Below are 27,095 nucleotides of genomic sequence, written 5' to 3'. Positions count from 1 at the left end.
CAAATGAGTCCACACCATTCAGTGGCTTCCAAGTCACACAATGAGTGCCTGTGCTGGATGGAAACAAGTGATGTTCAGCACATAAATGAAGCCGCTCCCCGTTATCTGTGCGGTGAGCGTCAACCCAGAATCAGCAGCCAAAGTGGGCTGCATCAGGACATGTGCATTCATATACTTTGCCAGAATCACGATACATGTACTTCTCCCTGACCGGAGTAACCTAGACAAACCTCGATATAAGTTGTCGTTCTCAGCCTAAGAGCTGCCTATGTCTGAGTAAAAGCTACTTGCTGTCCAATTTGACAGCGTACAGACCTTGAAAGTAGCAAAGTGGAATAGATCCCTTGGGTTTGATAAGGGTATATTTTGATTTCCTTTACTGGACAAAAGCTTAGGTACGGAGCAATGGTTAGGTGGTTGACAGCTAAATGAGGCAGGATTTGGGTGAGGGACATGTGAGGAGTCAGTGAACGAAAACCAGTAAAGGCGAGTGATTATTACCAGTTGCCCAGGCAGAGGAAGAGGATATAGTTGAGCTATCCCATCTTGCGCCTTTGACCCGAAAGTTTGACCCACAGAGCAGTGGCAGAAGGTAGGATTTTGTTCAGGGGCCCTTCCCAAACACTGACTCAAAATTCTGAACTTTAAGAAAGCGGTTGTTGGGGTATTCTTGGGGTACCTGACCGCTGTATGATATATGACTGGGCCATGTCTGTTGGTGTCCCTGACCACTGATATACATCCACCCGGGCTCCACAGCCAGGGGAGGTTGTTTTGACTGCGACGTTCTGATATTGTTGCTTTTAAGCCACCATCTCCCGAGGCCGGAGGAGTCGATCTCTGAAGAGACCTGTCCATGGGCGGCTAACAGCTACCGAGTTTGCACTAATCGCGACCTAATGAAGACTGTGGAGACTAAACGCTGTATTGTTCAGATGTAAGGAAGCACGTCTAGCACTGTGAACCAAGCTTTTCTTTCGCCTTGCGTAGAGCAGGTAGTTGGGTCCAGGTATCTGAATACAGTAACTTGTTCTAGGTCAAGGCTTCGCAGATAGACCCAAACTAAGTAGAATTTGTTATTCATATCATTGAATACCATTCCTAAAAGACCTGAATAGTGGGTTGTCTAGTATGGGTTGAAGTCCTTCCAATTTGTCGATGATATCATCATCACACCCCATGTTCAACATTCAGATTAGGGCTTCCAAATGGACACCAGAATGTCCTACGAATGTAAATGACTGAATAATTAAGAGTACCTGTGCCAGTGGAGGGCGCAGGATAGTCCACGAAGCATGCTATGATAGACTGCTGAAACTTGCGTCGGTGTCCTGAGGTCAGGCGTAGTGTAAATGTTTGGTCTACAGAAAATCTTCAAGGATGAGGACCTCCTTGACCTGGCCTTATGCGTTTATGTCTTCAACGAGTGAAAATTCACAGTGGGAAGGATGCAAGTATTTCGGTCGCAATATCGAGCAGACTGACCCTATGATATTCACCATAGACCGGCATATAGCCCTATTTAGGGGGTTGACCTACCACCGGGGAGAGAGGCGGAGAGCGTTGCTTTCCGGGGACGCCGTTGTGTGAACGGGAATGCTTGCAAAAGGACTCATGGGTAGTGATACAGGTTTGAACCTGAGCACTGTCCAACTTAGGTACAACGTCATCTTCTACAACGCTAAAGCGGTCTGCATGACATCAAAATAAAGGCAGAGAACGGTTAAACAACACCACTGTCGTATCCGTTGGAGTACCAGAGTAATTTCATCCGCACCAGTAACCAGAGAAGATTTCTGTTCTTGCTGCCGTTAATTTCCCGAGACAATCAGTGGACTGTCAGCCCGGTTATGATCCCTTTCGTCCTTTCACTCTAGCAGAAACACCAAAGTTGGGAACGAGTGGAATTCCTCAGCAGAGTCTACATGACGGCGGGTCCCTTGAAAGCATTCTATGGAGTACTAAGGACGACTTTAATGGTTTCCAAAGGACACCTACCGTCGAGTACACTGGAGCGTTTGGAGGCTCGATGTTCCGGCCATTCTTGATCCCACGTTCTCAACAAAGTCGGCAAACTCTATCGAGACCGATAGTCAGACGCTGAAGATCTTCGTTTATCTTCCACCAGTTTACTTTCTGCCCAAGACGACGTACCTATGTCGCGCATGCTACACACTTGACAGTAAAACTGTCATTTCGAAACCGTAGATTTTGAGGGGTTATTAAAGGCGACACTGACCTTCCTAACTCGGTGGACGACTGGGTCATTTCCCAAGCCATTGAAACTGATGCAGCAGCTGAGGTAGTTAGGTGTGTTGACCATGTCGATTGGCTCGTCCAAAAGGATGAGGTTTACGTCAACTCCTATCTATCATGCAGCAGCAATTTGAAATTCACAACCCTGAAACACGCTCCAAGTAGCACGACTAAATCGCTTGTAGTCTGATCTTCCAGAATATCTCATCTTAGAACAAGTAACTCATTTGCGTACATCAAGGAGAATTGATGAAACGATATGTCAAGGGATCTGGTGAACTCATGGAAATAATTACGGATCTGAACTGAACCCATCTGAACTTGACCTCTCTCACCCTCCAAATCAGAAGATAAGGGCGAACGAACTGGATGTGGTATGCTTGGTTAAGAGTTCAAAGTTGCAACGTGCCAGGATGTGGTAATTAGGACAGAAAAATCGGGAACCAGGTCTGAGACAGGCGTGGGATTTTGAGACTGGCTAAATCCTAATAGTGGCATTCTCTTGGATATTCTTGATTCCGTATATAAATTGTTTAAGGTTTTCCTGGATGAACGTGCACGCGTATAAGAGTTATGCAAGTGAAAATAGCTGGTGAGGAAAAACTCTAGCTTCCCTTTGGGGATCCAGCGGCAGCCTCGCAGTGAAAGTGAACTGTGAGGACGTCGCACTCGATCAATCCACCACCCTGAAAGCAGCTCACTATTAACAAGGACGGCCGCCGTCGACTGCAGTGTTCAGAGTTAGATATAAAAGGTTTTTGAAAAGACTGAGAGCAACTGAGGATCTCTCTCTTGATCGGCTCTCAACTTCCTTGGGATTGATTCTGGTGGTGTCCAGGTATTTCGGTGAGCAAACGAAACAAATATAACTGTTCCTTGTAGAATCTGGAGCGTTTCGCCAATCCAGTGGAACACCCGGGAAGAACACCCGGTCGGAAGCCATCGGTTACCAACTGCTTAGGTTGGCTCCAGGGCATATTCGTCGGTAGTAGGACGCTGTCTCCAGCCTGGACCGGTGTCAAACCACCACTCATCAACATCTCCATGTAGACCAGCTAAAAGGTTTGGGGAACTTATAACATGTTCCCGACCATGAAGTGTGGTGGACACAGAAGGCCCAAAAAGCCAATAATGCCCCAAACTACTTCAGTTGATCCGTGCGACCGGCCCCCAGAAACCACCCACCAGCGAAACCACCAAGGATTGGAATGGAGCCATCATCTTCAATAAGAACGCCTCAACAATTGGACGAATACTTTAGAAAAACGATTGTCGTAGCCACCAGTTGCCACTCATCTGGAGCACGTGGTTGAAGTAGAACCCTGGACAGTGAAAGTGGAACCATCTACCGCCACGGAGGTTTACGACTGCATATGTCCATCAAGCGACACCGAGCTTCTGGTCCAGATTATCATCCCACATTGTTCAGAGATGGGGGTGGAGTCCCCAAACAGCGCTTGTCTGATCTGTTTGCTTGCATTTGGGAAAAGGATTCTGTCCCAGACAACTGGGAAGAGTCGGTAATAGTGCCCATAGTAAGTGTGGAAACCACAGAGTGATCAGCTGGACGAGACCGTTCGCATCGCTGGTCCTTTGTCGCTCTATGGTGGCTCGGGGAACAGTGACTCAAGAGTAGCAAGCTGGATTCCGGCCTGGTAGAGATTACGTTGAATAAATCTCCAGGTGCTAGAACAACGCCATACGTATAAGCAACCCACAATTCTAGCATTCCAGGATTTCCAAGACGCATTCAACTATGTTGACCGGTCTGTTCTTCTTGACACTCTTACCCACCACGGAATGCCCCGGAAGTTCGTGAACATAATCAGCTCTTTGTATTCTCAAACTTCAGGACGCGTGAGAGTGGAAGGCGAGCTGTCCAAAAGCTTCGGAACACAAAGCGATATCCGTCAGGGATGCCCACTCTCTTCATTCCTATTTAACTCCGTGATCGATGAAATCATGAAATTGAACGCCAGGTCTCCTAAACCCCGATATCCAAATAGCCTGTACCTTGTCGAGCTGGAATGTGTGGACATCATTTTTATCTTCAAGGAGAAGGTGCAGGTGTTTCTGGATGAACTGACGAAAATCATCCCGTCGTTTGGTATGCACTTTGCACCCATAAAGTCTAGGGTAATGCTCCTGGACACGCAGCCACTGAACACGTCACCTACAATCCAGGGAGACTGTGAGACTTGACCTATTCGAGCAGGGGAACTGAGACTTTTTCAGGTGTTCGACGGTCATTGTCTCAACCATAGCTCATGAGGGTTGGTGTCAGTGAATCTGTAACGGGGCAATTATAAAACGAGTTTTCGGTTGTGCAACGGGTACTTACATTAAACAATGTGTCCAGCACCAGGTGCGTTGGTTGGGACTGGTCGCGTATGCCGAACCATCGTTTGCCCAAGAGAGTGATGTTTTCCATGCCCAACAGAGTGACGAAAGCAGAGGTGGTCAAACCTTGACCTGACAGAGAAGTGTGAAGAAGATTACGAAACGTTTGAGTGCTGTCGGTGGTACTTGCACTCCAGGATGGGGACAGCGTACTCCTCAATGCGCCTGGTTGGAGACGCTGCAAGATACGGCTGCCAACCGATGTCAGCGTTCTTGTCGTCAGTTTCTATCCAGACTGCCTGAATGAATGCCTAGTACGGTAGTGAAGCATAGGTGTTGAACATTGATGTCATGCTGTCGATGATGGTACAAGAGCCCCCTTCATAAGCACGAAGCTTGCTTGTAAGGGTCAGTAGACGGTTCGCCTTGATTTTCTGTTGAGTAATGCAGGACGGCATTGGCGAAACTCAGGTTATGATGAGGTTAACTGGCTGACACCATCAGAGGTCATCGTTTATAAGAGCGCATGGAGAGTGGAGGTACAACTGACGATACGGGAGTAGTCTTCTCAACTGGAGTGACCTGTGGACATTTTGAATAGGCGTCCACAAGTTTCGGGATTCTATGCCTAGGTCTGGGCGCCCTGGCAATTTACCACCCCACATACAGCCACTAATTGCACATTTACTACTGATCTCATGCCACATCCGCCGTCGCGTGCCACCACCAGCCGGTTTGTCTCACTCTGCATACAGCAAGGTGGAGGAAAAACAGACTACTGCTGGTGTGTTCCTTTTTCCTCTTCCACGTACTCGTTATCGAATTTCTTCGTAACACACTGGTATCAACACCTTCATGATCCACTCTTGACGACCACATCTGTTTGCGGACCATAGCTGGAGTATCCACAGCTGACTCAGAAGGCAGGCAAACCGCGCACACTTCGCTTAGCCATTTAGGAGGTAGTGGGCCAATAAACCCAAAGAACCTATCAGTAACGGCCCCTCAAACGCATCCACGACGGTCCGATGTCGGATTTTAAATGACCCTGGGAATAAGTAACAAAACCGCTACCCAAAGCTGGAACTTCCGTTTGCGCTACAACCCAGCCAACCTCATCCAAAAATCGGACCGCTAATAGGACAGTGGCTTTGCTGGAGGTCCGGCAACAGATTCCTCTTGGCCGAAACCACAACTCAACCCCATGTATAATCCGACCCTAGGCGAAACTGAGTTCCCGTACAGACCGGGGAACATGGTGCACCGAAAAACCCTAAGAAATGGGAAGTGCGAATATTGCTGTCCACAGGCTGTTACACTTGATTCGTTCGACTGGCCGTCCGAAATCTCTCGTCAGCGAACCTACGGCAACGCTCGGACCGCTGGACACAGTACTTCCAACAACAAATCATCTGGTCTCCTGCCACCTCAAATCCGAACAGCCCACCTTCAGCAGAGAGGTTGGCAGTGAACATAGAACCTCCGTTCAGCCTCAGAAGTGTCCGAGAGTATGACACTACTCAAGCAGCGCCGAGCTTCTGGTGATGACGAACTCCCACAAGCCCTGTTCGAGAGCGGAGGTGAGATTTTCAGCGGTTCCTGTCTGATTTATTTCTATCCAGAAGAACGAGACCGCTCCAACTAACGGTGAGTGGATAGTGTGCTCGCGGTGAATGTGGCAGTCACAGAGGAATGAGCGTGACTCACGTTGTAGCCAGACTCTTTGCGTCGCTTATTATGTCGTATTACGAAGGCACTTGAAGACGGGACAATAGAACAGTGGGCAGTAGGCCGGCCGCGCCTGGTTGGAGACTCTGTAGGATATGGCCGCCAACTGGTGTCAGTGGCCTTTTTGTTGTCAGTTTTATCTCTATTATTTGGATGAGTGTCTGAAGGTGTAGGGATCTTGGAATGATTGTAAAAAGCTAACACAGTCCCTTCTCCTTCCATCTTAATTCTTTTCTTCACAATAAGGCTTTCAAATAAACGTGGTTGTACGGTAGTGAAGCATCGGTGTTGAAGACTGAAGTCATGTTGTCGATGATGATGAACAGTTAGTTCCTTCCAACACGGTTGCATAACAGAATATGCCGCAAGAGTTCGCGCATAACATGAGCTGTTTGCATTCACATGCTTTCAGACGCGTGTGTGCATGGGGAGCCCTCCAAAAGCCCTCCTACGAGTATTCCGACAAGGATATCCACACACACACACTCTCCGTTTTTATTCAATTTAACTTCTGAAGAGGAAACGGGGCATACACGAAATTCCCAAAATCCTGATCTTCAAATCACTCAGAGCGATATCTGTGGTGATCTGGAGTATGAAAAAAGAGTAGGATGCGCAAGCATTACTTGCAAAGCTGACCAAGGTCGTCTTGTCCTTCCTAGACGCCTCATATCGCGGTAACATTATCTATTTTTTATGCGATTCCCATGCGTCAATTGTGCATGCGCTTTCTTCAGTTTGTGGTTCACCAAGAGAGCATGGCCTACCTTCGAAAACATCTAGCCAGTGTCACTTCGTTTTCTGCGAGCAGATATGAGGGTTGGGCACCACTCGTCCAAAATGTGAGATTTCCCGTCTTCTTCACCGTCGCGCAGATGGAGAGGCAACGCCCGTATACGTTTAAAAATTGCCAAGAGGAAGCCTAGTGTCAGACCACAACAGGTAGCACCCACTGCGAGTCATACTTGGTAGGACTGGGAGACCAAGGCTGTACACAAAACTTCCCCTTCGTTTGAATCACTAATGCTTACTCAATGAGTGCACTGAATAGATTCGACATCCAAGTGGACAAAGCAGGGTCTACACGGATATAATAGTTCCTGATCTTCTGTGATTTCAGCGTCCCCAGTTGGAATTGTCGGTATTGATCGGGGATGATGGGCTCATCACTTTATCAAGCACACTTAATCTTCATGGTGTTGTTTTGGGTCAAAGGGGTCTAAATATGGAAGGCGTAACTTGCAGCAACCAATAAAGTTCCACCACAGATTTCATCCGCTTAGGTCGGACTCAGTGGTTTGTTCTTCTTCTATGACAAGCAGAGGGAAGCGGATAGTCTGTACCCAAGAATGTACTGTATGTATGCACAATAGGTCACCCGAAATAAACCAACAAACATTGGTCAGGTATGGTGAGTGAAAAATCGCGAGCGGGTCACTTAATTAGGGTGAAAAAAGTGCATGGCCAAGCACGGACCTTAATGGAACGTAAATGTTGATTTCGCAGCGTCAACGTGCCTTCATTCTGGAGTCACACTTGTTATACACACCAAAAAGGCCTTCCCTAGGTCCACGTGAGATACATCTACACCGGGTCCCGGGGTTCTCTCTTTAATGCGTTGTTCCTTTACCACCACCAGGTTGATCGAACAAGAGAGATTTGGGTGAAGTCCATTTTGGCGATGATGCAGCAAAGTATTCTTTGTCAAATAACGTTGCGAGACGACCAGATGTGATTTACTCCATGATTTTACAACACTGGGCACAGAACTGATTTGTAAAATGTGGAAATTTTGAGAGAACTAGGATTTACACCGGCTGGTGGCGGAAATCGCCAAGCATCCCATCGTAAATAGAGTAGAGGATGTACAACTAGCGTGCGTGAAGTGGCTTTAGGCCAGCCGAAATGACGTGAGGTGGTGTGTGGTTATCAGTGAAATGATCAGGTCTAAAAGTACAAAATCCAAGCATATTAAGATCCACTTAACCCACGCCCTATCTCCGGTTCAATTGTCCTGGCACCCCTCAACGCACATAAACCAAAGAAAAGTCTACGAAAGACACCCAACAGGAATATTCCATAGAGGTGACCCAGACAAGAAAAGCAATGCTCCCAAATAGGGATTCAGCCCGAAAACGTTCCTTCCAAACAATTTGTCGTGAGGGTTAGTCACCCACAGCAACTAAAAAACGGGAACTTCAGACTGACACCCAGCACTGATCAAGTCTCTGACTGCCCTAAAACTCGGTCAACCGGGTAACTTACTCACTTGGCATGAAAAGGTTTTGTGTCACGAAAAATCCACCGAGTACCTACCAGACCTCTCTGTTACCGGATGTTCGTCACCCCAGCCTTCGACTTCAGCCTTCCATTGCACCGAGTCTGCCTTTTTCATGGTACCGTAAAAAGGCTCTCCAATGGCCTGCGAGGACGCTCCGTAACCCTCCTAAAAGCCAAACAGCGGCTGCCGTCAGCTTCAGGACTTATACCTGTGGATGCCGTGTAGCACCTGTAAACTGCTATTTTTCCTGCTCAACATTATCTTTTTTCTCTGTCAATATTGGTCACATCACAAGGTTCGTTTTAATGAAAAACAAGGCCCTGCTTCTGGGGCTCAACGGGAATTTGCGATTGTTGCTGAAATAACATGTCTATATGACGCCCGAGAGCAGCCTTACGACTGACCATGGAGTTGGTAGTCAGGGTTTACTGCCTGCAGCCATTATGCACAAAGTCCCTCGAGGGACTTATGATCATAAGGATGCGTCAAACGCGACGTGGATACCTCTAAATTCAGGATAGTAATGGCCGTCTTTGCCGGCTCTTTCTATTAACGGGTACCGTGGTTTGTCCATTACCTAGAACTGGCCACATATGACAAATGCGCACAAATCGAATAGCTTCTGGCCGGACGTTGCTAAATGTATAAAATCTGTGAGGCGCCAAACCTCAACCATAAGCATCGTATATAGGCCGACATTCTCTCCGCGGTACCAAATAACTGTTGTCTTTATCTCAGCATATGCATCGAATGTGCGGCAAAGGGCCAAATAGATTTTGCATGCTTCCAGCATGACCGAAAATACACTTTCGTATTTCATTTCGTGAAACAGGTAATTGTTACGACTCGAATCCGCAAATTGTTTTATTTTGCGGCGGTCCATCCTTCAAGGAGACACCGACTGAGGCTCATTTGAGTAAAACGGCCATTTGAAAGCCGGGCTCACCAGAACGAATTCAGACGCGTTTAACCACGCGCCAAGGTCACACCAAGGTAGAACGCTATTGAACATCACTGTAAGGAGGCTACTAAGATTTACCCGAAGAGTAGCCGGACCAGGTAAATAAATTATAAAAATTCAAATACCAAAGAAGGTCCAAATATGCGGCCGATGATGGAAGAATAATCTAATTTCGCTACAGTTGATGTTAGTTAGTTATGGTATCTGATGGTGCCCGTACGCTCGAAATTGGTTTCCTTTTTTCCTCGTGCAAATTTGTGCGAGAATTCTTTTACTGTTCAATATATTTACAGAGTACACACGTGTAATTTGTTGGATTAGCTAACTCTAACATAACATTTGCGTGATAAACTCAGAATATATTTTACACCAGTCTCAATCTGACGACAGTGAATACGAACTGATCTCTGCAGGCATCGATGGACAACAACTAGTATGGGCGAAACGTAAGATGCGGTATGAAATGCCACATCTGCAAGGCCTGGCGGCACGGGTTAACGGGACGACCAGGTAAGCCAATCAACTGACACTCCTGATCTGCTCGTCTGAGCCAGCTGCCTCTACATTAAGGGCGCAATGCATACCGCAACTAAGAAGAGGGCCACTAGAACGAAACCAAAACCCCACTACCGGGTCAGAAAGACCAGTGTGAGTGTACCGCTTTAATATGGATTATCAACGCGAGCCTGGAGCTTCTTCTTAAAGCGCTGGAGGATGCAAACACAAAAAACACGGCGAAGTGGACGAACATTGATAACGAACATTCCCCGCCCAAAGAGAACCTCACCCTAGCCACCCTGGGTTCTCTGACTGCAAGGAAAAGTATACAGCCGTCTGCAGCGACAATAAAGACCACCTTTGGTAGTGTCTTCACAAAGCCTAACCACGGATTGCTTCAAGCAGATTGGTCACGCCAGAAACGAAGCGAGCGAAAGCTTGGGCTTCCAATCACACTTTCCTCCCCATCTGCCTTACAGAAGTTATTGGTGCGGGCTGCCAATATTCAAAAGGCCTTACCAACAATCAGGCGTCTATACGACGGTCACCATCTATGGACGCTAAGACTAGGCCACAGCAGTTCTCCGGGGAGTCGCGAAAAAGGCCTCAGTTTGGCACCAGTCCAGCCGACCGCAAACTGATGGTCAAACCGATTGCAGCCATAGCCCCTTGTGCTCCTCAACGCACGCCGAGCGACCGGCGGCGTCTTCGGACAACAGTTTGTACTCAAGCACCACATACCTCCGAATACAGAAAACAAGGAAGGTCTGAATGAGGCAAACCTCACGTGGAAGCAGCGCCAAAAGTGCGTAGAGCTATCAGCGCTTCTTTTCGTAACAGACGACAAAGGTGAATCTGTGGACCCCACACACAAGCCACAACTTCTGAGCCGGACTGGATCAGATTTTTAGCGAAGCGGAAGCAGCGCAAAAGTGCGTAGAGCTATCAGCGCTTCTTTTCGTAACAGACGACAAAGGTGAATCTGTGGACCCCACACACAAGCCACAACTTCTGAGCCGGACTGGATCAGATTTTTAGCGAAGCCTGCAGACCAATCAACTACATGTGTTGACTTCGACATTAGGTAATGCTGCGAGAACCGTACAACCACTAAGAATGTGAAATTGCCCATCTCCAGCTCCTCTCTGTCGAACACGACCTCATTGATTGTGGACACAGTCGTAGCCCAGGACCTTGGCTGCTGAAGCCAATAGCCTGACAACAGCAAACCGGGAAATCCGTCGTATACTCAGTTGGCCACGCTGATCGTGGGTGACCCGTTTGTCCACACAAACGCAAAATAAAGACGACTGCAGCCAGACAAGCCGATTAAGTTTCATCAAATCAGAAAACTGCTGGCTGACTTCAAGGTGCAGTCATCTGGGAGCGCCGCCAAAAGAATTACTTCTTGGGGCTGCCACCCAGCTCTCGTGGCCTCAGAGAGACACCTTTTATATCAAACCGTATCAAAAAGACCCAAGAAACCACACAGAAGATAGTTTGCCCCAAACCTTCGAGCCGCAGAAAATCTGGTGGTCCAAAAGACGGTATTGAAGGAGCTACAAGTACCAATCGCCGAAATTTTCGCACACGGATAAAAACACGAAGATAGACGCTAAAAAGGATTTGGGTATCTGGCGATCTTCGTTCTCACTGCATTATGAGAAGCCGGACCAAAAGGCATTCGCCGTGGTATGAATGATTCGGTGCATTTTCTCCAGCATTAACCATATGGACGTTCAGTTACTCTATGGGGTCTACGTCAGACCGCTCCTCGAATGTGCAAACCAAGTTGTCTACTCAGGACGCACGAAGGTCTCAACGCCCATTTGGCGTGCCTGCGCGCCGCTACGAAAATGGTTGCTGGCCTTAAATCCGTGGATTTTGTAACGCGTCTCGCTCTGCTTGGCCTCATTCCCCTGGAGTATCGTCACCCCGAGGAAACCTATTTTTTACTAATGCCCTGGTTGAACAAGGTCCGCCCAAAATGCATTTCATCGTTGACCTAGCAAACTGAAGACGGGTATATGGTAAGAAAATTTGGAAAATAATACTTTTTAGGCAGAATTTTCCCAATTCGTGTAGTAGCTGCCTGAAGTAGGCTTCCTCTGACAGCCGTCCACGCTCCAACTAGGATCCGGTTCAGAGCACTACTAGACAATGGTTCTGCTAGTCCTCGCACTGGCAAGCATACTGCCACGCGCGGAGAAACTAAGGACCAGCAATACAACCTCTTTCATCTGTGCCTTTCAGGTGAAAGGGAGCAGATGAACGACAAGAATAAAACCGACTATGAAATCTTAGGCCATCCCTCCTGGATTTGGTCATCACCAACGAAAGACACTTCGTTAATCACGTAGTGATTAACGCTCCACTGGGACATAGCGACCACCTTGTGCTGACATTTGATTTATCTGTTATTGGGCCAGAAATCCTGGACCGCAAATGTGGTTTTGAGATTTCTGCCGTGCAGACTACTCAGGAATGCGCATCTTTATTGCACAAGCCACACTGAGACCAGCTCCAGTGGAAGAACAATACAGAACCATTGTCCGGAAAGTCTACGAGGCTTACGCGATGGTCGTTCCCAAAAAAAGCCAGCCAGCACTTGCGTGAGCCGCAGGCTGCCAAAAGAGATTCTGCGATTTCTGGAAAAATAGTCCCAACATTTTCAAAAAGGTAAGCCCAGGAGATACAGGAGATGAGATGGCATTTCGTAAAATACGAAACCGCTGTAAATCGGAAATCCGCCAATGGAACATACGAAAACAAGCCACCACGGAAAAACAAAAACGCACTGTTCAAATACATGAGACATCGCCGCAGAAACAAGCCACCCGCGTTCTCCTTGAGCCCACGAGTGACCCAAAAGTGGTATCTGAGGCTTACAGAGGACACTATGCAGGTCTATATTCAGCCCCAGTGTCCTCGTCACATCCACTCTTGTCAAGGCGAAACTACGAACAGCCTCTAACCGACTTGGTCTTCACGGTGGAGGACAGTCGTCAACTCTTGCACAAGATCAACCCATTCTGCGCGTTGGGCCCGACGAGGTCCATCCAAGGATCCTGAAAGAAACGCCCTCCACACTGGCAAATAATTTACACCTGGTGTTTCGTCAGTCGCTTGACCAAGGCCACCTTCCCTCTGCTTGGAAGGAAGCGACTGTCACGCCAATCTACAAAACTCGTGATCGAACATCGCCTGGCAGCTATAGGCCTATAAGTCTCATTAGTGTGCCGTGCAAAGTGATGGAACGCATTCTGAAACGAGCTATCCTATTCAGCTTGCTTCCGGCAACCTGATATCTCCAGCTCAACACGGATTTCTCCCAAACCGCTCTTGCGTAACAAACATGCTCGTTTTTATGGACAGCTTAACCCAAGCCAAGGTCGAAGGACTCATAACGCATACCATATTTTTCGATTAATGAAAAGCATCTCATAGGGTCCCACACGTTCCGCTGCTCCACAAACTCAAATCTTACGGGATTCAAGGGAAAATCCTTCGCTGGATCAAGGCGTTTTCATCAGACAGATCATTCTGTGTGAGAGCAGACATGACCTACTCTCCTCCAGCGCCGGTCTCCATTGGAGTTCCTCAAGGCTCAGTCCTACGACCACTCCTGTTTCTGATCTACGTCAACGACCCCCCAGGCGTTCTTGCGAGTCCATGTCTACTTTTTGCGGACAACTTGAAATCCTTGAGTTCCAATGCCAGTTCCCTCCAAATGGATGTAGACGCTGCCAAGTAGTGGTCGTTGGACTGGCACCATCCTGTGAATGATGAAAAGTGCGTCCATGTATCGTTTGGAGGGGATTCAGCGAATGCCTTTGTTATGCATGGTGAGAAAGGACCAAAAAACATCATGAGGATAGATGCCAAAAAGGATTTGGGCATCTGGGTCTCGTCATACTTGTCCTTCACACTGCACCATGAGAAATCGGCCCAAAAGGCAGTCGCCATTATGCGGATGATCCGACGCACCTTCTCCCGTATTACTCGCATGGACTTCCAAATACTCTATGGTGCCTACGTCGGACCGCTCCTTGAGTGCGCCAACCAAGTTGTCTACTCAGGACGTACGAAAGACGTCACCCTCATTGAGCGTGTCCAGCGGGCCGCCACGAGAATGGTTGCCGGCCCCAAATCCGTGGACTACGAAACGCGTCTCGCGATGCTTGATCTCTTTCCCCTGGAGTACCGTCGCCCCCGAGGGGACGTAATTCCTACTTACGCCCTGTTTGAACAAAGCTTGGCAAACAGGTTTTTTACGGTTGAACAAGCAAACACCCGGCGGGGAAATAGTAATAAAATTTCCAAGCTAAGAGCACACATTTATTAAACAAATTTTTTCATTTCGGGTGGATGCTGCGTGGAATCATCTCCCTCCGACGGTTGTACACGTTCCTTCTAGATCCCAATGAAGGCAATATTTGACACTTTTTTTTGCAAATCCTCGCACTGGCAAGCATACTGCCCCGCACTGAGAACATAAAAAGCAGTGCTACACTCTTTTTCCACTTATGCCTTTCATGTGAACGACAGCCACTGACCGACAGGAACTAAACCAACCAGGGAAACTTGGGCAAAAGCGTCGATCCTGTGTATCAATCCGTGAATCCGTGAACCTTGGAGGGCGCCTGCTGCATTTGTAGTACTCCCATTCGTAACGCAGAATAGTGTTGGTGCTTCGATTACTGGATGAACGCACAAATATCACAAAGTTATCCTTCACGTATTCATTTAAGGTCTTCTCAAATGCCGTGAAGTATGAAAACGATACACCCACAAATTTCTCAAAGGAAGCCACTTCCGAAGCCATAGCAGACGAAGTTCAAAGCCGAATCCTTGCGCTGGCGAGCATACTGAGCCGCGCTGAGAACATAAAGAGTAGTGCTACACCCTTTTTTCAGATGAACGACAGTCACTGACCGACAAGGAAAAAGCGACCCGGGAAACTTGAGCAAAAGCCTCGATCATGTTTATCAATCCATGAATCCGTGAATCATGTGCATCAACCCTTTATTCATTGACCTTGAAGTTACCGTAACAACGAAACCCACTATTTTGAGTGGTGGAGACTATCGTATGCACACGGACGACGAAAAATAACCTTAAGGATGGAGGAAGGGCAGTCAGTCGCAGTAAAGAGTTACTTATCTAATCAGATGGCATACAATGATACATCGGCCTCTGGTGATGAGAAATGTCACGATTACCACAACTATTTCCCTCCACCTTGATGCTTTCAGGATAATTAAATAGACCATGTAGTTGAAAGGCCCTGGAGTATCAGTATCAACAGTTGTCTTGCTGTCCCAGGGGATGACTTTAGAGATATAAAACGGCCTAGAAAGCGTTACAACATTTTTGTGGTTGCAGTGATGTGCCCTACCCGGGTATTATTATCCAGAATTTGCCAATTTGCTGGAGTCTCATTCTGAATAACCGCCATAGACTCATGCACTTGTAAAAGAAGTCAGTTCTATGCCCAAGACGTCCTCCTAGGGAGTAATTGGTGATACAATGAACCATTCATCCTTTGGGATTACAGATTCTTACTCTGCACAAGAAGCATCTTGTTTGTGTGTCGTTGTTGGTAGTAAAATCATATGGATTAGTTGAGTTGTAGCACCCTTTCTCTCATCAACTGACATGCCACCCGAAGGTTGAACAGGGACTGGGGTACTGCCAGGCTGCCCAAGCCTAGGGCAAGTGGATAAGCAGAGTCCGGGTTCGAACCACGGACCTTCCGGTCAGTAAATTCGTGCTCTAACCACTTGGGCCACCTCGCCCAAACGTAGCAGTTCACCCAGTGCTTAACATCTTTTAGCAAAAATACTGTCTTGGATGCACGATGTCTATAAATAAAGACGAACAGGGACTTTTTAAGCGGATTGAGGCTTGGCGCCGCTGCATGGGAGGCTTTGTGAGATCTGGTGTTGAGAATAAAGTGTCTCAGAAACCAGACTGCTAGGCTAGCGGAAGTGGCAAGCTTTGCAGGTTACTAAATTGATGAAAGAACTTGGGCTCTCAAACAAGGACTGAAAATGCTTTGGAAAGCTAAAGTATGGCGGTGCTTGAACGGACCACCAGTTGCACCGCGCGTACACGGATCGAGGTGATCAAACTCCTGCCTGGACAATTTCATTAACAATGGCCTTCTTATCGTTGCACTTCCTGCACAAAACCACATACATTCTAAGGAGAAAATATTGAACGCAAAGTCTTCGAAAAAAGATTTTTTATTAGGAACACAATACAGAGAGCTCCATTCTTCATGGTGAATCATTTTTGCAGCCGATGACCAATCGCCACCAAGAGCTGATAGACACACCTTGTGGTTCCACATAGTAGAAACTCGGATAAATACCTTAGCTTAGGAAGGAGATTGGCAATCCGATCTTCCAAACTAAAGGTAGCTCACTTCGCTCTACATAGGGCGCACTCCGGTGGAAGACCCATAATCAGGTCTTTTTTATCATCTGTGCGGTAAATATTGCAGGAGCAAAGGTCTTATATGAACCAAATATGCTGAAAATACCTCAACGGAGCACTTGATGTTGATGTTAACTAATCCAACATTTACAGAGCGTTTGGCGGCGCAGGAAAAAAAGCATAGCAGGGTGTGGCTGCACGAGATATCTATGGTTAACCAATATTGTTCAGAGAACAAAAACGTTATGCTCTGCATAGCAGGAGTGATATTTAATGTTATCCTGCACTAAGAATAACAAAACAGGGATATATGCTAAATCTACGTTTCTTTGCCGTAATAGGTAATTATCCCAACCACCTCTCAGCCTCGCCCAAAAGTTTAACGAACTACCTGGATGTTTGAAGAATCACCCCTGATTCTTTGGTCATCGAAGTGCCGCAGGCTTATATTGCTACAAAATTTGACAAGTAGTTTGAAATTCACCTGCACTTCTTAGTTGTCCCAGCCGTAAATATTTTTTTCTGGTTTCGCGTAAACTTAATCCATCAGAATACAAGACTTGGCATTGACCACAAAACATGACTTTGACACCAGTTTCTAATGTAACAGGAACTGACAAAGCATTTACAATGCAAATGACTATGCTAGACGCAACCTGTCTCGGGTCATAAAAAGCCACATTTTTAGCATGTGGTTTGAAAATTGATCCCCTAACTTACAAGATGACCAAAAGATGCTGAAAGCTTCGCAAAATCGATTAGATTGGCTTTAAGGATGGGATGATAGCTCCTATTGAACTGTACTTTGTCACAAGGATCACAGTCTAATGTGTCTTCAGCAAATGATTAAAACTGAAAACAACTGCCAGTATCTGTTACGTATATGAAATTACCAACTTCATAGGTCGCCAAACCCAGACCTAATTTTCAGCATAGAATTCTAAAGAACTACCATTATTTATACTTTATCAATGTTTTTCTTTATACCTAGGTATATTATTTATAATTCACTTGTGGAGTTGCTTAGATATAAGCGACTTTACACCGACAAACTGAAAACTCCAAATATTGCTTGGTGCGAGATTTCGGAGGCAATATTTATCTTCATTCATAATCCTGTGAATATCAGGAATTCGGTATCTTATTTAGGTGAAACCCCTTGCGGCTGACGAACTGTTCTCCAAAACTTGGTCACGACTTTGCCAGTGAGAGTTATTACATTCGGTTTGATTACTCTCTTCATTGTTATCTTACGTTCTCATGTCAGTCAGCCAGTCATTCAGTGAGGTAGTCAGCCAGTTGTTTAATCACTGATAGGGAAAACAACGTAGTCCCGCTAGGGACTATTTTTTACCTGCTGGAAGCTAATGGGAGCTACAGCTCACTTGTGACGCGCAAGGGTTACAATAATCAGGAAAGCTTAGAGCGTTATTTTTGCCTGGTCATTTTAATGGAACATACATAGCTTCAATATTTGAGGGTGAAGACTTATGGATCTGCAAGTCCTTTTTTGCACGATAAGTCCCAAATTCCATATATAATTGAGACTCTTTATATTAAACTCGTTTTGATTATTGCGTTTCTTTCTTTGTGCACAAATGGTACACTGTATGTTTGTTCTTTATGACAGTATGCCAAAAAACTCATACTCCGTGTGGAGAGTTGGTTTTACCGGTTATTAAACAATCAGATCACAATAAACACTCATGATCATTATTGTCAGTGATAACTGCGTACTTGTCGTACAGTGGTTGTGGCTGTCTTAGTTTCGTCCACCGATGATTCGGGGAGGTGTGTAGGTAGCTGCGCATTTGAGGCGGGGGATGATAAATTAGTGCGTAAATACAGCACTGTCAGTGGCCTGTTAAGTGGTGGAGTTGAGAAGAGAGCTATGCGTTGAAGGCAATAGCTTGGATCCATGAGCGCTATTGAGGGCACGACTGGGCCATGTCCGACAATGTCTCTAACCATTGATGTGGACCTTCTCGGGGTCCTCATCCAGGAAGACGTCAAAAACCAGCACAGTTGGCCACGCGTGATCTGTACTAGGCCAAAGTTTTCAGATATACACTAATTTTTCCTGCACCGATCCAAGTGTCGTAAGCCCAAATTTGCCAGAGTTGATGGCTATTATGCGAATATTGTACCCGAATATGATACCTCTACGTGGATGTCGTTGATCCTATAATCCTTTATGCTGTAGGCTGGTTTAATTGAGTCGTTGACAGATTAAAGTTGAGAACAAACAATGGTGCTCTTTGTTACCTTTGTATCCCTGAAAAGGTCTCTTCTGTGATCCACACTTGTCAACTCCTCTGACATCTGAAAGCATTTGGTCAATTGGTTTAGGTCTGCGTTTATGTAACTATGGTGGCATCATTGTTCTGCCCCACAATTAAAAAGTTCTCTTCAGTCTGCACTCACCGCATGCATAGAAAGATATTGCCCTTCAGCTGCGCATCACGTTTCACTCACAAATAAATCTGTTTTGCTAGGTGAATCAAATTTTCGATGTACAAAACTGTCTAGTACCAAGAATGACATATCTTCCAAATATTATGTACTCCAGTAGGGAAGTCGCAGTTCTGTCTCCTCGGCGTGGTCTGAAAACATTTGCATCCAACTTTTATGTAGCTTTCATCTCTATAGTGCTCCAACAAAAGATTATACCACCAGGGTTGTCAACATAAACATAATTACCGTCAGGTGCCTTATTATTATCCGTATTAGCGAATATACTCTCCATCTAGCAAACGGGACATACTGCTTCTATCAGCAGTTAGCAATTTTTTTTAACTTCATAGACCATCTGAATAACCACAAAGTTCTGCGAAGACGTGCCCACACAATAATTATAGCTTTGTATCCACAAAACACACGACTATTCGCCTGAAAATGCAGTTACTTTGCCACCACTTACAGTCAAAGGAAAGGCCCTGAAAACTGTGGAACGTTTCATGTATCTTATAAGCCGTAGTAGTTCAAAAAGTGGCCTGACAGATGAGGCTAGATTTCCTATTTTGACCTCTTAACTGACGCATCTAAGTCTCGATGGACGTCCGCAGGAAACTTTGGTGTGAAATGTTTTTGTTTCAAGGCTATTGCTCTACGGGCAGCGTATCTAGAACGCCTTCAAATCTTCAACAACAGATTTCTTAAAACAAAAGCTTATAAAGGCTAGTGTCAACAAATCCGAATCAAAACGATTGGAAAGCGGTGGTTCCAATGCGCATCAACGGCTTTAGTAAAAGAATGTGCCCTGCGCCAAACTTCGCAGTTATATGGTTGTGAGCTACAAACATTGATACATTGTTTCACAGAAAAATACCGTTTCTTGTACCCAATTTAGGGTAATGCAAGCAGAGCGGTGGTCAACCTTTGACACCAGGGGAATGTTTAGGCAACTTCAAGGCATCAATTTTGAGCAGCTACGTTGTGTTCTCTATGATGATGAGAAAATTTATGTGTAAGCAAGATGTTGTTTCTCTCCTTTGATCATTTTTATTTGCATTTGTCATTTTGGTAGCACCAATAAATGCTATTAGCTCTCTTCTGGGGCTAAACATTGGTTACGACAGCCGAAAAATTTATGTATGAAATATTTTTCACAGTAAACTTGTTGTTGTTTTGCTGTTTTTAATTCGCAACATATTCTTAGTGGTATTTACTAAATGGCATAATCAGTTGCTATTTCAGTTTACTTCGTCCGCATCCGGTCAAAAACTGTAGGAATTGACCTTTCAAGGGAATGGAGATGACATTTTATCACGTGCTATCCAGTAGACGAATCTCAACAAGAATTAGTAAGCACAATGTTCTCTGGATTTTCCACAAGCATTTCATTGAGATGCGGACTTAATGACCGAAAAGTCTGTGGTTCAAACTTAGTCCCTGCATCTGTCTATGTTTGGGGAACTTGGAACTACCATAGCTCTGTTGCTTCCCTCAGGTGGTATAACAGTTGAGCAACAAAAGGATTTCTATTTGCTAAAATAGATGCATTCATTTTCAGTCTGTTGCTGAAGCTGCTGTTTTCCCCTGGTAATGTGGTTGCAAATTCATCCTAAATAGACAAGAAACTCATATGTACACAAAAGCTGGCACACCGCTCTCAATTCCTCACCATGGTCACAGAATACTGTCTGCTTCCTTTGGACTATACTTCGTATCACAGAGAGCATACGCGCGATCTCATACGTCTTTCATTTATTTTTGTACACAGCAGTTTGACGTAGTCACATGTTTATTATTGATATTAGTTTTTAAAAGTCCTAGATGCTTTTGGGTGTTCTTTAGTTTTTACACTCTACTACGTATTGCACACAGATTTTATAAGATTGTTCTCAGTTGCGCATCACTTGGGGCTCTTCAGTCCACAAAATGAGTGTTCGTGCCGAGACTCAGGTTCAGCTCTTGAACGGAAAATTTCAAATCATCTCTTCGCTTAGATTTCTGTTGAGCGAGTTTTCAACGTAGAAATGGAGCGGGAAAATGAATCATGACGTCGTCGGAAAATAAGTTACCTACGGCAAGGACATTTGTGAGACACAGTCGTCCAACAATACAACGAGGCAACCATTTGTGTAATGCGTAACCATAAATACAATTAAAGGACTTTGCTGATGGCTGACGCAGTTCAGCAAGCGCTTGACAACGAAGAAGAGGAACCCAGTAATAACTTGAAGCAAAGCTCGTTTCTTTTGCAAACCTCGCAAAAATCTTAAAAAACGAAGGGGATCTGTTTTGAAGGCATGGTTTTATTGAGCGGCAGAGAACGTCCGAACTATCTCCATAACGCCATCATGATTATTTTTTGATAACACTGGTCTTTTGTTAAACAAATTGTGCCTTAGCTCTCATTCCTACATTTACAAGTTAGGATCCAGATATTGTTCAACAATAAAACATTGAAGTTTCAGTTTTCCTCAGATTTTCTGTTTTTGTAGTATCGAGGTTGAAGTTGTCTGCAAGAACCACAGGACAAATTTTGATAACTCTACTTCTGCTCTGGCTAGAAAGTAGGGGAACCTTTAAGCACATGACAGGTCGTAGCGAGAATACATTCGTAAACACAGTAGCTGTTTCCAGAACCCACAAAATTTTTCAGCTAAATATTTTGTCCGACAGGTGATCGTAGCCTCAGCTTAATGAGGTCTCGAAGATTTTGATACACAAGTCCGCCTCTGTTTCACATGTATCCAGCGATATGACCTCTAAAATCTGTATACCGTCTTACGTGTGTTTTAATTAAACCATGTTCATCGTACAGGAGACGGGAGGGTTGGCTGCTGGATGTCCAGCATCATTAAAAAGCGAAACCAACGACGTGGAAAAATTATCCGTGGCCGAGGCCAAATCCATAAGCTATAACCATTCCGAACAAAAGAATACTACAAAATTATACATACTGTGTCTACTGTACTAATTAAAGGCTAGATATGACGGCATCAGTACAACTGTTCCTCATGAACTGACCTGATGCCTGCGCCTCTGTCCACTCTAAACTGAACCAAATTCAAATGCTGTCTCGATATTTCGACGTTAGAACCCCTATAAATCTAATTTCGTTGATGGTTAGTAGGCATTTCAATGCCACGTGTTGAAAATTCTTCTGGTACTAAAATACACCTATAAGGCTAATAAATATAGCTAGAAATGGTTTAGAAAGGTGAATTCTCCAATATGGATAAATATAACCATGCGGTTTTATATAGTATATGCTACAACGACAGAGAACCAAATATTTTTGACGAGTTACTCATTAGTAGTGTATGCAAATAGTTTATCAGACTGCCATTAACTGGTGACAGGAAGTAATGTTCTGTGTGATGCTCGGAGGCTGTAATTACGACTGGTTGTTTATGATATCAGTCAACTTGTTTTATTTTATCAAGCTGAACGAAAATGGCAAAAGTTCCTCTTAGCGACGGTGACTTCAATAGACTCCTTTCACTCCTCGTCTCTGAGACATCAGACAAAGAGAAAAAGTTTGAAAAATTGTACTATTCTCGGGGATGTTTCAGTGGAATTCAAGTGAGTTTACCAACGTATGTTTCTCAACTATGAAGGCGGCTGCCCTGCTGGCTTGTTTCAAAACGGCACCAGAAAGGGTTCGCGTGATCAGAGCTTTAGAGAGAGTATGTTTGGCGTAATAGACTTTAGAGCAGCAGTGTAGAGACTATGCCGTATGTGTTGCGCTGAAGCACGCGAAATATTGAACGTTATTCAACTCACAAATAACGACCGACTAACTGCCTTGAACTGCGTGAAACGGTAAATTTTCAATCTCACGCAATGCAGTTCTTACAGCACTCTGGTGGATCATGAAACCACTGAAGGAATAGAATACATATTGAGCGCATTTCCGTTTGAAACAGATAAAAAGAAGGCACTTGAAATTCTTGCAACGGTTTGTCGCAATTTGGTCGTTCATCCTGGTCATTGATCCACAGGTTAGTATGCATGCAACTCAGCAGCTGGCAAGCGGAGGGCATCAACATTATGCTCCATTTGGGGGACTCTACACGCAATCTTTCCCAGGCCGAGAATCACTCTATGGTCCTTTGGAGGATCAGGTGGCCGTGAAAGAGGCAAGTTTTTATTACTGATGCCGTTTTGCGAGTTTTGCTCATAGGTGATTATCAAAGAGCCTTAGATGGTCATTGTTTTGTTTGGTGAGGTGGGCAACTTGACTGCAAACGCTTCATCACCAATCGAAGCGATATCATCAGTGCGTTTTGGGGAAGCGTAGTGGTGCGTAGCGATGGGTTGGAGGTTGTGAGATGAGTAATGTTGCGTGTGTATCACTGTACGCACTACTAACCGGGGCTGACCTTCAATCACGATTAGTTGTTCGGTCGAGTGGTTTCATTGGTCGCGTATTATCCTGTGTCCTGATTCGTCGATGCCAATGTGCCTTTAGGCAGCAAGAGGAGCAGCGTCCCAATCCTGTTTCAAGAGGGCGGATGCGAAGCACAGCACCACAGAACTCCGGAAGATGGGAGAAAAATATCTATTCAGAGTATTCCAGAACGATGGATATCCAAGGAATTTTATCAGGTGGAACTGAATGAGGAAGGCATCCAGCAACAGCACCAGCAACAACAAGCCATCAGACGGGTATTCTGCATCACATCAAAGGTATATCTGAACTCGAAACCAGTTCATTAGCTCAAAAAAAATAATCCCCGTGACCCCACCATTCTAATCACAAAACGAAAGGACAATCGAGACAAAACCAAAAAAAAGTGTAGTATGCTAAATCAACCACAACGACTGCAAAAAATTCTACGTTGGACAAACTGGAAGGAAATTCTGCACACGAATAGAGACACAACGTGGACATCCGGAAACCTGGCCGCCTATCGTTAATATCCATACAAGACCAAGAATTTCACAAATTCGATCTGGAAAATGCGAAAAATTGGCACATGGAGACACGGGAGACGGAAGGAAATTTCTGAAAACATGATACTCCACGATGGATTTGATCAACCATTGCATTGAAATGGATCCATTTTACGCACCACTATGTGCAAAGAACCAAAATCTCAACCGGAATACTCAAGACGTACCGAATATCGGATTTAGAAACAAAAAAACGAGAAAGTCTTTGGAGTCAGCCCAACAGAGTTCACACGCCGGGACTCGGAAGGGCCAAGACCAGAGGTCACTCCAGCACCGACCAAAGTAAGATGGCAGGAGATGCTAAGCTCGAAGGTCACGTGAGCATCGACGAATCAGGACACAGGATAATATGCGACCAATGAAACCACTCGACCGAACAACTAATCGTGATTGAAGGTCAGCCCCGGTTAGTAGTGCGTACAGTGATACACACGCAACATTACTCATCTCACAACCTCCAACCCATCGCTACGCACCACTACGCTTCCCCAAAACGCACTGATGATATCGCTTCGATTGGTGATGAAGCGTTTGCAGTCAAGTTGCCCACCTCAACAAACAAAACAAAGACCATCTACGCCACTTGAGTTACCAACATTTTCCTGTTTAGAAAAGGGCCTGAGGTTTGCTTTATATTTCATTTCGTTTTCATTAGAAGAGTCAAAAGCGTGAAATTTGTGATCGGAAATTTGTGGTTCGAAACTAACTTCTGCATCTGGAATGCTCCTGTCTGGACTTAAGTAACTTGGCTGTATCACAACCCTCCCGCTGCCTTCGATCGGCGTGGTAGCTGGGCAACACATGGTTTCAGCATACAAACCCTGGAGGTTAGGTTTATCATACACGACAGCTGGAAGTTGCCCACAGTTAATAAATAGAAATCAACTCTCAAACGCTGACGACAGTTTAGGTTTTAGGGAGGCCACAAACAAGATTGCCAAACACCTTATCCCGGTTCGTAATTTTTTAATGTAAAGCTTGTGTGCAGTTTACCTTTATTTTTTACTTTTACAAGTGTGGCTTTTGTTGTTAGTTGTCTTGTAGACAAAACCTGACATTCTATGAATTTACAGAGTAAGATACACAGTCAAAGTTCCTCCTCTCTTGTTGCAATCAGTGAAACATTTGGCCTCAGGCCCTTCTAATCATTAAATTAGCGTGTGTGTATGGTTTTAGTTTTGTTAAGTTTTTGGCTAATATCTTTTTCCTCATTAAATGAGGGATTTCAGACCTTGGGACTGAAAGAAAACACTCGGGTTTGGTGAGGTTCACGAGTGGGACTGACACAAAAATGGGTAGAAACGCCAACTCAAGCCGTTATGACTTACTAGAATGTTGCAGGGTCCCCAGGTCTATATCTATTCAAGGATAACTTTTATCGTCCGACGTCAGTTTTATTGTAGCGGTCTTAATACCATATCAATCAAACACGTCAACAGTTTGCTCCCCAATCGACTTTTGGACAAAAGTATATCCAGAAGCTCTGTGTAAAGCCAATGGAAATTTCGTCATTCAACTATAGTGCTCATCCCTTGTAGCGTCATCGAAGTTAAGGAAAACTTACAAGACGCCGGTAAACGTACCGTCCTCTAACAATAATAAAGTAAACGAAGATCGTTTGAGGACCACGGTCTGTACATAGACTTGCCGTTTTAGAGCAAAATAAGGAAGAGTATGCATATCAAATAGCACTTACGTGAGTGAATTCACATGCACGGCTCACTCGTGTTTGGCTACTTATGTATTTTGTAAGGCAAGATATGTTGAACATTTAGTGAGAAAACAATGTATATGACCATCGATCGTCAGAGTTTTCTCCCTGATCTTTTTTTGCAGCACAAAGTAAAACCTTCGCTACCTGTGACAGCTTGCACCAAACCGCCGCCATCAGCATTCGTCGCGGCTCCATCCTACATTTACAATGGAGATGAAGATCGATCCTGGTATCCCGGTGGTGGTCGTCCACCGCTTCCGCCACCAGTTTCGGACACTGTCCTCACGGGTCCTCCAAAGAAATTGGGCGAGGAGAGAGTAGACTATGCAGCGACAAAGCCAAGCATTATTGGAGCCGATCCCTGTCTTCCCATAAACCAGGGTGGGCCGGTCCCAATTGGATTCCAAGCAATTAAACCCTTAGAGCAGACTGATTGTTGCTAAGGGACCAAAAATGATTTTTTTGCTTAACCGGCTAAACACTTGCTCCATGTCTTCTACCTCAAAAAGGAAAGCTGGTAGACGGATAGAAAATCCGTAACCAAATTTTAGTCCATGTTATTTTTTATCAAGTGAATAGCAATTTAAAAACAGAATCCAGTCAGTTCAAATGGTTTTCTTTCGCAACAAACCCGGGACTGTTCTACTAACGGGGAGTTTAAATCGTGCGCATTTGGAACTATCTTCTTTGTTGATAAACTATTGTTGATTGTTGATATTCCCATCAAGATTGGGAAGGACAGAGCACCTACGTCACCTGTGGCGTAGGCGTGACATCAGCTTCTCTGTCAAGGGTCGAGCTTACAATGCTGCGGTGGGCTCCATATTACTATATGGATCAGAAACCTGGCCACTGCGCGCTGAGGACGTCAAAAGACTTTTAGTGTTTGTCCATCGATGTCTTCGGAGCATTGCCGGAGTCTGGTGGAAACACCGGATCAGCAATGCCGAAGTACGTCGAATGGTATTCGGGAGAAATAACTTACCCTCGATAGATGAACTGATCACACTGCATAGGTTGCACTGGTTTGGCAGCGCGCTCCGCATGCCAGTCGACCGACTTCCTCGAAGGGCTCTTTTCACACAACCATGTGAAGGGTGGAAGAGAGCCAGAGGCGGTCAAACAATGACTTGGCAGCGAAGCGTGAAAGCCATTACCAGCAAACTCAGCTGCGCCGGTTATTGCCATCTTTCTAGACGGGAACCCCGAAACGGGCCACATCAATGGTTGTAAATATAATCCAGGGCCCAGTCGCGCCCTCAATGGCACTCGTGCATCCATGCTATTGCCTTCAATGCATAGCTCTTTTCTCAATTTCACCACTTAACAGTTCACTGACAGTACTCTATTTACGCACTAATTTATCAGCTCCCGCCTCAAATGCGCAGCCAGCTACCCCTCCCCCCAAATCATCGGTGAACGAAACTGCGGCAGCTATAACCACTGTGCGACGAGTACGCGGTTATTAC

The 27,095-nt window shown here is 45.3% G+C and overlaps 2 protein-coding genes across 2 annotated transcripts; both read left to right on the top strand.

Moving 5' to 3' along the window:
• Positions 1-13,902: 13,902 nt before the first annotated feature.
• T265_06133 (hypothetical protein) lies at positions 13,903-21,527 on the top strand (the record flags this gene model as incomplete). The annotated part of the gene is made up of 5 exons (XM_009171326.1): positions 13,903-14,371; positions 14,613-14,718; positions 14,743-14,957; positions 14,992-15,067; positions 21,452-21,527. The coding sequence occupies 5 exons, from the start codon at positions 13,903-13,905 to the stop codon at positions 21,525-21,527; spliced, it is 942 nt and encodes a 313-aa protein (XP_009169590.1).
• Positions 21,528-22,409: 882 nt separating this feature from the next.
• Positions 22,410-26,069, top strand: T265_06132 (hypothetical protein; the record flags this gene model as incomplete). Its single annotated transcript, XM_009171325.1, has 6 exons — positions 22,410-22,538; positions 22,574-22,642; positions 22,681-22,778; positions 22,815-22,914; positions 22,958-23,080; positions 25,749-26,069. 6 exons carry the CDS (start codon positions 22,410-22,412, stop codon positions 26,067-26,069), a joined length of 840 nt encoding a protein of 279 aa, XP_009169589.1.
• Between the last annotated feature and the right edge of the window lie 1,026 nt (positions 26,070-27,095).

This window comes from Opisthorchis viverrini (genome assembly GCF_000715545.1).
Source record: "Opisthorchis viverrini unplaced genomic scaffold opera_v5_122, whole genome shotgun sequence".
Lineage (NCBI taxonomy): Eukaryota > Metazoa > Platyhelminthes > Trematoda > Opisthorchiida > Opisthorchiidae > Opisthorchis > Opisthorchis viverrini.
Note: the sequence above shows the minus strand (reverse complement) of the source record. Positions and strands in the feature narration are given on the sequence as shown.